General features: G+C 37.8%; 2 protein-coding genes across 6 annotated transcripts in view; one reads left to right on the top strand and one right to left on the bottom strand.

Moving 5' to 3' along the window:
- DPH6 (diphthamine biosynthesis 6) overlaps positions 1 to 12,957 on the bottom strand; it is a 278,777-nt gene that overhangs the window by 94,511 nt on the left and 171,309 nt on the right. The gene's annotated exons all lie outside the window — the stretch shown is intronic.
- Positions 2,694 to 4,837, top strand: LOC131187685 (malignant T-cell-amplified sequence 1-A-like). The gene is made up of 2 exons (XM_058162172.1): positions 2,694 to 3,061; positions 4,636 to 4,837. Exons 1-2 carry the CDS (start codon positions 2,694 to 2,696, stop codon positions 4,802 to 4,804), a joined length of 537 nt encoding a protein of 178 aa, XP_058018155.1. The 3' UTR covers positions 4,805 to 4,837.

Raw genomic sequence — 12,957 nt, 5'->3', positions numbered from 1 at the left:
ACGGGCCACCAGTGGTCAATGGACCACCAGTTGGTGACCACTGGTCTAGATAACTATAATGACATGCTAAATAAAAATTAAATCTTAATGATTAAAGTGTTAACCTCCAAACAAAGAATTAAAATACTACTGAGTAGCAAAACATTGTGTTTTATACTCTGACCTACTACTCATTCTGATTCTGTAACTCAATTGCTAAATATATTCAAAGGAAGAGGTTTGACTGCAGTCTTCCTTTAACTATAGTATGAAGATTCTTTATAGGCAATTCATTAGCAGTGAGTGAGTAAATGCTGTTGACGTGAAATGTACTATATAAAACTGGCATGTAACATATTTATGTCAATAAATCAGCAACTTCCCGGGAAATAGTGAGTTAACCTGTGTACTCCATATATTTTTAAAAGATGGACATAAATCTGCTCTGGGGAACTGATTTGATACTTCTTTGAAGGTCTTCAAAACACCTGGTAATATGTTATTCACTAAAAAATATTCCCACAATTCTCCCATCTCCCATCATTACTTGCCTTGAGATTCAACTGTCAAGTTTGATGTGCCTTTTAAAACTAGCCCTCCAAGCCTGAAAAACCATGATTACCCACCACAGAAGAGAACTCTGCTTTGAAACTATCTGATAATCCAGGAGATCATTTACCTGCAAGCATTATTTGGCAAAGCTAAAGCAGATCATCAAATGGGAGCATCTGAAGGCTGAGGCAGCAAAACGTCAACAACAAATTGTCATTGGCATTACATTTATGAACCTTCAAACAGCATCAGATCTTTTCCATGGGAAACCAGATCAGGTCAGACTGGAGCTGAATATTTCTTAACAAGCTAACCATCAAAAGAACTTACGTTTTGAATAAAAAAGCTATCATTTGTTGATTTGAATATCAAAGGAATACATTGCAAACTCCCAGTCTAGGAAAAAAATTCCTAAGCTACACCAGACAGGTGTTTAATAATCTATTATTAAGGCACTATTTTAGGTTACTCAGAATTATTAAAAAATAGCTGTAACTGTGAAGCTGCAAATGGGACTGCACAAAGAAATGAATGCTATTAACATACTATTAACAATTCAAAAGAATGAGTTGACATACCAATCAAACTTGTTAATTGACTGTCAATGGCCTGTCCCTGAATATACAACATGACTGCATTATATATTTCAAATGCTGACAGGAAGACAGTTTCATTTGCATTAACTTCATAAACTGATCAACAACCAAACTGCCACATACATTTATAATGGGAAGCTGAAGCATTTCAATATTCATGGAGCTCTGTAATTGTAAATTAGGTACTGAGAAATAATATAATACTGTACATACTTTAAAATATCCTAAATTTTTCTGACCTAGTTCCTTTGTTATTCTAAAAAGAGCAGTGGGAAAAGTTGGGTATCTTAGAAATCATTATTACTTCAGTTTTTGGCCTTATGCAAAATTAGTTTGCTATCTAATTTGTAGTCAAGGTTTCAACTTTTGCCTAACCAAACTACAAAGGATCAAACTAGGTAGTATACATTTTTTCTGGCCTTACTTTCTGTAAACATTATTAAAAATAAGCAAAAATGGAAAACAAGTTAGTTCACGTTTCTTATGTTTAATAACCGAACACATACTTTTGATATTTACACACAAAAAATGTTTAAAAATGTGTGCTATTACTTAACCTTCAAAATATTTGAGATATTTGAAGCAATCATTCTTAAAAAAAATCTACAGAATAGTTAATCAGCACAAGAAATTGCTGCTGATATGATTCATGCATGCATCATATTAAGCCCAGCAATTCCTGAAAGACAACAGTGTAGTTGTGAATGGCACACCTACAATTGGTACACCTACCATTCTTACCAACAGTGTATGATATGACTACCATTCAGCATGGATCATGAAGGAGAAACCCATGGTCCTCCAACTAGAATTTTCAACAGATTCATCACCATTGCCAGTGGTGTTGAATTCTGGGAAATATAATTGAACAGTATCCAGACATCACAAGAAGCTAACATTAATTAATTAAAAGCAACCTTTAGCCATGGAGTATAGAAAAGTTGTGAGAATACAGGTCAATAACATTTTAAAGCAAAAATAGTAGAAAACTGGGAATGTTCCTTTAAATTCAGATGAACATTAGCCTTAATAAGAGAAATTTAAAATCTTAAGTCTTCTTTCTTTCAACCTACCGATCCAAAAAGAAATTCTGAAGCTTTAACCTAAGTTCAAATTCTGGACAGTGGCACAGCTGAACTAATACCACTGCTGTCTGCAATAGAAATGTAATATTAATACAGAGAAGTAATCACTTTTATTGTTCTGTCAATTAATATGTAAAGAGAAAAGCGCTGACAAAAATTATAAAGGCTTTGCAAAAATCGAATCAGAGAAAATTATTGGGATGATAGTGATTCAAAATCATTTTGAAAAGCCATTATGCCAGGATTACATATAGTAGAAATTAGAGATATTCATCCTGATAGCTTTCTCAAAAGGTGGCAAGTCACATGAAGGCCAGCAGCCAATTCTCAGAGGATAGCTGAGATTTTAGCTGTTGTAGGTGTGTGAATTTTAAAGCCCAATTCAGATGAGAATAAAAATTTATTTATACAAGTAGTCCCCCCCCAGCCTCAGCCCTTGCTCCGCCTGGCCTCGTGAGGAGCGTCACCCCGTCGCCCCAGGATGTTCAAGAAATCTGATAAAAAAGAGAATGTACCAAACTGCATCCAGTTGAAAACATTGGTGATTAAAGGCATTAAGAACCAACTGATAGATCAATTCCCGGGTATTGAGCCATGGCTAAACCAAATTATGCCAAAGATAGACCCTGTTAAGATAATACAATGTCATGAACATATAAAAATTCTCACAGTAAATGATGCACTGCTGTTCTTCAGACAAAGGGAAGGGCCCTTTTATCCCACTCTGAGGTTACTACATAAATATCCCTTCATTCTACCACATCAAGTCAATAAAAGAGCCATTAAATTTTTACTTAGTGGAGGAAATATCATGTGTCCTGGCCTGACGTGTCCAGGAGCCAAACTTTAATAATAATAATAACAGAGTTGGAAGGGACCTTGGAGGTCTTCTAGTCCAATCCCCTGCCCAGGCAGGAAACCCTACACCATTTCAGACATATGGTTATCCAACATTTTCTTAAAAATTTCCAGTGTTGGAGCATTCACAACTTCTGCAGGCAAGTTGTTCCATTGGTTAATTGTTCTAACTGTCAGGAAATTTCTCCTTAGTTCTAAGTTGCTTCTCTCCTTGATTAAGTTTCCACCCATTGCTTCTTGTTCTACCCTCAGGTGCTTTGGAGAATAGTTTGACTCCCTCTTCTTTGTGGCAACCCCTGAGATATTGGAACACTGCTATCATGTTTCCCCTAGTCCTTCTTTTCATTAAACTAGGCATACCGAGTTCCTGCAACCGTTCTTCATATGTTTTAGCCTCCAGTCCCCTAATCATCTTTGTTGCTCTTCTCTGCACTCTTTCTAGAGTCTCAACATCTTTTTTACAGCGTGGCGACCAAAACTGAATGCAATATTCCAAGTGTGGCCTTACCAAGGCATTATAAACTGGTATTAACACTTCACGTGATCTTGATTTTATCCCTCTGTTTATGCAGCCCAGAATTGTGTTGGCTTTTTTGGCAGCTGCTGCACACTGCTGGCTCATATCTAAATGGTTGTCCACTAGGACTCCAAGATCCCTCTCACAGTTACTACTATTGAGCAAGGTACCACATATATGGTACCTGTGCATTTTGTTTTTTTTGCCTAAATGTAGAACCTTACTTTTTTCACTGTTGAATTTCATTTTGTTAGATGTTCAAGTCTGTTAAGATCTTTTTGTATCTTGAGCCTATCTTCTGGAGTGTTGGGTCTTCCTGCCAGCTTGGTGTCATCTGCAAATTTGATGAGTTCCCCATCTATCCCCTCGTCCAAGTCATTGAGGAAGATGTTGAAGAGTACTGGGCCTAAAACAGAGCCTTGGGGTACTCCACTGCATATTTCCCTCCATGTGGATGTAGTTCCGTTGAGGACTACATGTTGAGTGCGGTTGGTCAGCAAGTTAAAAATCCATCTGGTGGTGGTGCTGTCTAACCCATATTTTTCTACTTTATCTAGTAATAGGTTATGGTCTACTTTATCAAATGCTTTACTGAAGTCCAAGTAAATTATATCAACAGCATTCTTCTGGTCCACTAATTTTGTCACTTTGTCAAATAATGCAGTAAGATTAGTCTGGAATGATCTGTTTTTGACAAACCCATGTTGGCTTTTGATTATTACTGTGTTTGCTTCTAGGTGTTCGGTGATTTGTTGCTTGATTATCTTTTCCAGAATCTTCCCCGGTATTGAGGTCAGGCTGATAGGTCTGTAGTTTCCTGGATCTGTTTTTTTTTCTTCATTTTTTGAAGATGGGAACTACATCAGCTCTTTTCCAGTCCTCTGGCAGTTTCCCTGTGCTCCAGGATCTTTGAAAGATATAGTTCAGTGGTTCTGAGATTTCTTCTGCCAGTTCCTTCAGAACCCTGGGGTGTAATCCATCCGGTCCTGGTGATTTGAACTCGTGTAGGGTAGACAGATGTTCACTTACCATTTTTTTCCCTACTTTGTCTTGCTGCTGCTGATAGGATTGTGGCAATAATGTTGGAAGGAAAGCAACATGCACTACGTGTTGGGGTCATGAAGATGGTAGCAGACTATATAGAAAAAGTCAACATTGGCAGTGAAAATATTCACTATTTAAATTATGGCCTTTGGCATATGAAGACCTACAAGTGAAATCAGCTGGAAGTATGCAACTTGCTTGCCAGCATGGACTACTTTGTAATTCTGTTTTTACAGTAAATGTACAAATTTATTTTGTTCTGTGGTTAATGCGAAATAAATCAAGTGAATGCTGAAAAAAAATTATTTATGCAAAAGCAAAACTATTGACTATGCTGGAGTACCAATGTCTTTGTATAGTTTTCAATATTGGTCTAGTTAATTGAAATTCTATACTCAAACAATCCAATATATAATGTCAACTGGCTATTAGAAAAGAGCATCAACCAGAGGGGAAGCCAGTTCAATATATCCTTGTAGATAGAGAAAGACAGGAAAAGACTACTGGAAAAACAATGGTAAATCTTATTGCTCCATGGGTCTCAGCAGTAGTGTCTACTTCCTTTCTTCCTCTCTAGCTGGTTTTCAGCAAACCATCTTGTTCCTGGATATTTATTTATTTATTTATTTATTTATTTATTTATTTATTTAGTCACAACAGTATATATAAGCACAAGCATGAAAATAGCTATATAACATATAAGCATATATATAAGCATAAGTATGTAATAACTACATTAACTGGATATAATGAAAGGAAACAATAGGACAGAAACGGTAGGCACGTTTGTGCTCTTATGCATGCCCCTTACAGACCTCTTAGGAATGGGGTGTTAAAGCTTTGGGGATTCTGAGAAGAGACCACAGAGTCAGGTAGTGTGTTCCAAGCATTAATAACTCTATTACAGAAGTCATATTTTCTGCAATCAAGATTGAAGCGGTTAACATTAAGTTTAAATCTATTGTTTGCTCTTGTATTGTTGTGATCGAAGCTGAAGTAGTCTTCAACAGGAAGGACATTGCAATAGATGATTCTATGAGTTAAACACAGGTCCTGTCGAAGGCAGCGGAGTTCTAAGTTTTCTAAACCCAAGATTTCAAGTCTGGTGGCATAAGTGTTGGTCCAAGAACATTGCCTTGGGGAACGCCGCTATTGACAGTAACAGGATTTGATAGGGCACTGCCTATTTTGACCACTTGTTGTCTGTTTGACAGGAACGCTGTTATCCAATTGTGGAGGGGTCCAAAGATACCGTAGGATTTTAGTTTTAGGAGAAGTTTGCATGTACCACTAAGTTTGACAGGAATGCTGTTATCCAATTGTGGAGGGGTCCAGAGATACCGTAGGATTTTAGTTTTAGGAGAAGTTTGCATGTACCACTAAGTCAAAAGCTTTACAGAAGTCTATGTAAATTGCATCTATTGTTTTGCCTTGATCAAGATTTGTAATCCATAAGTTTTTGCAGTGAAGAAGTTGTAAGTTACGTGATAATTTTTTTCTGAAACCAAATTGTTTATTAGAGAGTAGATTGTTTGTTTCTAGGTGGAGGGTAATGGATTGGTTGATGATAGATTCCATAACTTTACAGGTGACGCAGCATAGAGAGATTGGTCTGTAATTTTCAACTAAGCTGAGGTCTCCTTTTTTGAAGATAGGGATGACCGTGGCTAGTGACCAAAGTTTGGGAAGGGAACTGGTCGTGAAGGCTTTTCCAAAGATTACGCTTAGGGGTTCTGCTATATTAGTGGAAAGCTTTTTTAAGAAGTATGCACATAGTCCATCAGGTTCTATAGATAGGGATGGTTTCAGTTTGTGAAGAGCTTTTTCAACATTTTCTTCAGTGAAATCTACATGTATTAGGATAGTCAAATGAAAGACGAAACCAGACCATGCATTTAAGTAAGATGAAAAAACTGCCTGCTTCCAAAATCTTGGTGGGAGGTTTCCTTTTCCTTCTTCTGTTTGTCATCTTAGCAAAAAAAAAAAAAAAAACTGACAAAGGTCACACTGTCATCTGAAGACTTTTGCTAATCTTGTAAGGAACAACTGTAGCTCCCAATCAAATCCTACTGGGTATCCCAACACACAAAAGTGTTGCATAAATATCAAGGATATACTGGAACTAAAGATGAGTACTTTTTAAAAGAACAATACCGCCACCCTTTTAAGAAGAGAAATGTAAGCACTCTCCATTTAAATGTTCAGTTTTGATTCAATGATGTCATCTTGCTTACTAAAGACTACCACTTGGTTAATTTTGCATCGTCCCTTTCATATTACATGTAAATAAATCTATTTCAAAATATTTTTTAAAATTATTAGATTCTATTTAATTCTATTAAAAATTCTATTAAAATTTTAATAGAATTAAAATTATTTAATTCTGTTTTTTATAAAAAATATATGTGTTTGTTATCAGAGGTGTTGATGGATGTGATTGTTTACATATCTTTTTAGTGCTACTTACTGTCTGGAATAGTCTCTTTCTGAAGTTCATGAGGTATCTTTTGTGTCACTTATGTTTCTTTTCAACCTGACCATCTTTGCATAAATATTGGATGAATGGCTCATTTAATTTTCCTTTCCTCCCTCATTTTTCCTTGATATGGTTTTGTATATTCTGGTGTGTTTTATATTACACTTTGAATTTATGCAGGATGCAGTATAAATATCTGTTTAACAATAATAAATACATCAATGATAGATTTCTATGAAGAATTACAGCAATACTGAATTATGGCGATACTGAAATACAAGTCTCACTCTCACCTGATCTGTGTGTATATACAGACAGAATGAGAGGGAGGGGTGTGTGTGTGTGTGTGTGTGTGTTTGTAGGTTTTCATGGGTATAGGTATGTAGGTCTTGGCGTATTCGGGTCTTTTCCTGTGTAAAGTTGAGAGTATCTTGGCAATGTTTCAACGAGGTCTCACTTGTCATCTTCAGGCTGGTGCTTACGGCTTTGTGCTTGTGCAGGCAAAGCGTGGTTGGAACTGCCGTCTCCCAGAACTCAGGACATTCCCAGAACTCAGGACGTTTCCACATAGCCCATTAACCAGGTCGTTACAATACAAAAGACTAATGGGCGCACAACTAGGACCACACCCACATAGGATGCTACGAAACAGCCGACTAATCTGCAAACACCCACTCCACCTACCAATCAAGATGCAACCACACAGCCACCCAACCCACTTACAGCAACACTCCCCACCTCCCCACCAGTATTTATAGAGAGATGGCAGCTCCGACCACGCTTTGCTTGCACAAACACGAGGCCGTAAGCACCAGCCTGAAGATGACAAGTCAGACCTCGTCGAAACATCGCCAAGATATTCTCAACCTTACACGGGAAAAGACCCAAATACGCCAAGACATACACACACACACACACACACACACACACACACACACACGTGTGTGTGTGTGTGAGAGAGAGACCTACGTCTCTCACCAGATCCATATGTATGTATATACTGTATGTATGTGTGTGTGTTTATATATGTATATATATGTGTGTATACACACAATAATTGTGATTATGCCACAAATCCATTTCAGATGTCCAAATTCATAGCTGTTATTCCAGGTATATTTAATAATGATCTTGAACAGATAAACAACATTATTACAGAAGGAATCTCCTCCCTTAATACAAAGCAGAGATGCTGACTTGAACAATGCACTTTCTAGTAACTCTTGCTAATTAATTGTATTGAAAATAATAACTACAACAATTATAACAAAGATAAAATACGCTTGATGAGCTTTCCATTCTTCTTTGAAATGCAGGGTATGTGTGAGAAAGACAGATAGATAATCACATCAATATAATTAACTACAGCATCTATACAATCAACATAAATGGACTAAAATTAGGCTAACTAGATGAGGGAGTCTTAAGCGCATTGTTTTAAGGTTCCAGGATTAATTTAAGAAATAAATAATCACACAATTACTCTACATTTGTTTTAATTCATAAAGTGTCTTAAATATGTTGCATTTTATACAGTGTCTCAATGGAACACAGAAAAGAAATTATTGAAGGGAATTTGGAATGTGCCCATAAGCAGAATAACTCTTTTAAAACTGAACAGAATAGGACCAATCTAGTCTATGTGGGAGTAAGGTCAGAAGCTGGCAAAGGAAAGATCAAGTCTGAAAATAAGCCATATCAGGTCAGAAGTTAAGGAAAAGAAAAAGTCTCCCCCAAAGCATCCACGTGAGAAAGACACTGATTCTAAAGCTGGCAATTGCTCCATTCTTAAACCCCCTTCTCTCCCAGTCACAAAGCCCACAATAGAAAATATATAAACTGCTCTCTATTTCTTATGTTTACTCATATACATACGCATATGGGCATTGCCGGTAAGGAATGGGAAAGAAATCCAGAAGCCAAGCTTCCTTTTTAAAAAATGTATTTAATGATGTGCATAATATATTGTAAGTAAATTTCAAAGGGTAAAGAAAATAAAAATGTACATGCATTGTTTGTGTGCATGCGTATATACAGAAATAGATTTGCACATATATTTATTCTCATATCCATATAAATTGTTTTTTAAAAAGCAAACAAAACTAAATTTTGGAATTTTTGTTACGTTTCCCCTGGTAAATTATACTTTTCAAAATTTCCTAAGCAGGTTACAGTGTTCTTTAGACTTCAGTTACTAGAAGTCTAAAAAAATATATTATTCCCCGTCTGTGATTTTTTAAAAATGCTGTTAAATGCTAAGAGCATAAAATAATTATATAACACAGTGCAATATAATTTTTATAAATAACACCGCTTCATTAGATTGCAGCCACATGATACTTTCACATTTTCTATTAATTTTTTTCATTGTAAGAATTTTTATGAAGCTGTAGTTAATATACATATCATTTGCATACCTCGCAAAACATTTGATTCTATGCTAATAAGTTTGTAAGAGAAAATAGATTTAAAATAATTATCCATAGAATCTTGACAAATATTTCTTAAAAAACTTTAGTTATCGATATAATTTTAGTGCCCAGAAAATTTGAAACAGAATACCAGTTTTTAAATGATGCAAAGCCATTATCTGATATTTAGTGTTACTACATATTTTAACCAAAGGACAACAAACACAAATGTTTGAATAAGAAAATTCAACAGGAGAAACTTTATTAAAAGTTATAAAAGTTATATGAAATAACATGAGAAATTTCATTGCTTCTAATTGTCTTGATTAAATTTTGGCAGATTCAAAAATCAATGTTGTGTTAGCTAAACATCCAGTTCTAATGGAAACTGGATGTTTATCTAAGGACATATATTTGGGAACGTATGACTAGTTTTTTTTTCCCTAACTACTTGTGTAAGTGTTATTCTTTATATTATTCATGTTGCCTTGTATTCTTGTATGGACTGCACCAATATAGGCTAAACCAATTTCATTGTATACATGATGTACAATGACAATAAAGGCTTTGAATTTTTAACTGGCTTCATGAAAGCTATGACTTCTGGGAGAATCATTACTGAATGTTTTGTCTTTATATTAGAAGGGAGTTCATGTCCCCATTGTCAGCCTCCACTCCAATCTTCATCTCTTTTTGTACTTCTTATATTCAGTTGTTAGATAGCATGGGATTTTATTTCTAATGTAAATAGCTCTTGGATTCAAGTTAAGTAGAGAGGGCCCTTTAAGAGTGTCGGTCTGACATAATTAAGGGGGGAGGGGAAATTAATGTTTTGAATTCAACAGGAATGTTTGAGCGCGAACTCTAACGGACATTGCATTCCTGATATGATTGACAGCCAGAGACCTGCGGAAGAAGATTACCCCGGGACTCCGGGAAGGAGCTGGCATTGGACCAGACCTGATGACCTCTTGGGAAACAGGAGGGAGTAATAAGGGGGATATAGATTGTTAGCCATATTTTGTCTCAGATTCAACTTAACCCTGCTGCTATCCAGATGTACCTAGTAAAAGTACTTTTCTTTATTTGCAAATGAAGTCAAGGTGTATTCTTTCCTAGATATAATCAGAGGCAGCCTGACATTAAGTTGAATCTCACAGCATGTCGACCAACCAGGATTTTAACCAAAATACCGAGCGGGTTGACAGAAAAAATTTGATGGGAAGCCAGCCAACTGCTGAACTGGGGGAGGCGTCCGGAGGATTTTCTTCTGACAGTTTTAACCCTGAACTGGAGGATTGCAGAGCTCGGTGGATGGAGCAATTACAGCTGGAAGAGAAAGGGTGGAAACCAGACCCTGAAGAGTTTCCGTCTGGAGTGACTAAAAGGAAAAAAAGGGGGAAAGTAAGACTTTCAGACTGGAAGGAAGAACAGGAGATCAGAGACAAGCTCCAGTTGGAAGAGGCATTGTGTCTTTTTCATGAAGTGAAAGTAAGGCAAGCTGCTCGCCAAAGGTATGAATCCCCTATTCAGTCCTCCAGGTGGGAGGGAGAAGAGGAGGAAGAAATTACAAAGGGGCCCGCTGGAGGAGTTTCCCAGGGCATAGAGATTTCGGAAGGCCCAGAGCCAGAAAACCCCTTCCCAGAGGCAGCTGAATTGGATGGAGGGCGTATGCCACCTGCTGACCAAGTGAGGCTGCGCAGGGAAAGGAAAAAGCCAAAAATCCCCCCCATATCAGAGAAATTCGATGGAAATGCCAAGGAGCTAGGACTGTTCCTGGCGATAGTGAATAACCACATGATAGACTGGGGGGAAGATTATTGGTCACAGGCAGCACAAGTTAGAGCTGTAACCCAAAACCTAACAGGAAGAGCAGCTGCATGGTTTGTGTCACTATATACCAACCACTCCCCCTTACTGCAAAACTATGAGCATTTTATGACTGCACTGAGGAGGAGGTTCGAGGACCCCATGGCGGAAGGCCAAAGGCCGGATGAAAACCATCAGGCAAGGGAGGAGACCGGTGGCTGATTACAGCCAGGAGTTCAGTGATCTGGTTCCCCTGATGAGAGGATGGCTGCAGAAATGGAACCCCCATATTAACTGGAAGACGGGAGTCTTACGTTTTTGCTCTAGGATACTAAAGGGGGAGAAAAGAGAAACCAAGGAGGGATCTACCGTGGCCATGTCCCATGACGTGATGGGGGCAATGATCGAGCAGATAGAAGGGGAGGAGAGGACACCTAAGGAATACTGGGACTTGCGAGAAGTCTTTAGTGAGAAAGCATCAGATGTTCTACCTCCCCATAGGCCTACTGACTGTGCAATAGATATACTTCCAGGGGTAAAGCTTCCAAAACCAAAAGCTTATCCCATGACCCAAAAAGAATTGGGGGAGTTACGTAAATTCATAGACAAAAACTTAGAACGGGGTTTATCCAACCGGCTAGGCCTTGTGTGGCCGCACCAGTGATGTTCCGAGAAAAGAAAGATGGCTCTATTCGTCTAATTGTTGACTATAGAAACCTTAACGCAGTGTGCGCCGAAAACGTATACCCCATGCCGCTCATGAAAGATATGTTAGCGCATCTAGCGAAAGGGAAGTTTTTCACTAAATTAGACCTACGAGAGGCTTACTACAGAGTTCGTATAAAGGAGGGGGATGAATGGAAAACCGCTTTCAATTGCCCTCTAGGGTGTTTCCAGTTTCGAGTATTGCCGTTTGGACTGCAGGGGGCGCCCGCAGTTTTCATGCAACTAATAAATGAAATACTCCATCAACATTTGTTTAAAGGGGTTCTGGTCTACCTTGACGATATACTTATCTATACAGAAACAATGGAAGAACATATTAAACTAGTAAGAGCAGTTCTTAAAAAGTTATTATCTGCAGAACTTTACTGCAAGCTATCCAAATGTGATTTCCATCAAACTAAAATAGACTACTTAGGGTACCGCATATCGGCGGATGGATTAGAAATGGACCCAGAGAAAGTGAAAGCTGTCTTGGAATGGGGCCCCCCACGCACATGCAAACAGTTACAAAGTTTCTTGGGATTTGCGAACTTTTATCGTCAATTCATCCCCTCCTTTGCTCAAATTGCTTTGCCAATCACCAACCTCTTAAAAACTAAAGGAGATACAAAACCCAAACCATCATTACCTCTCGAATGGACAATGGAATGTCAAGCAGCGTTTGAAAAGTTGAAACGACTGTTTGCTGCTGAACCTATTTTAAAACACCCCGACATGGATGTTCCTTTTGTGATACAAGCAGATGCTAGTGATGTAGCAGTCAGAGCCGTTTTGCTCCAAAACAATGCCGATAGTAAACTACAACCTTGTGCTTTCACTTCTCGAAAATTGACTGAAACTGAAAGAAGATGGGCTATTTGGGAGAAAGAAGCATTTGCAGTGCATTGGGCTCTTCGCACCTGGA

The sequence above is a fragment of the Ahaetulla prasina genome, chromosome 1, assembly GCF_028640845.1.
Source record: "Ahaetulla prasina isolate Xishuangbanna chromosome 1, ASM2864084v1, whole genome shotgun sequence".
In the NCBI taxonomy this organism is placed as follows: domain Eukaryota; kingdom Metazoa; phylum Chordata; class Lepidosauria; order Squamata; family Colubridae; genus Ahaetulla; species Ahaetulla prasina.
The sequence above is the reverse complement of the archived record's forward strand: the minus strand, read 5'-3'. Positions and strand labels throughout refer to the sequence as shown.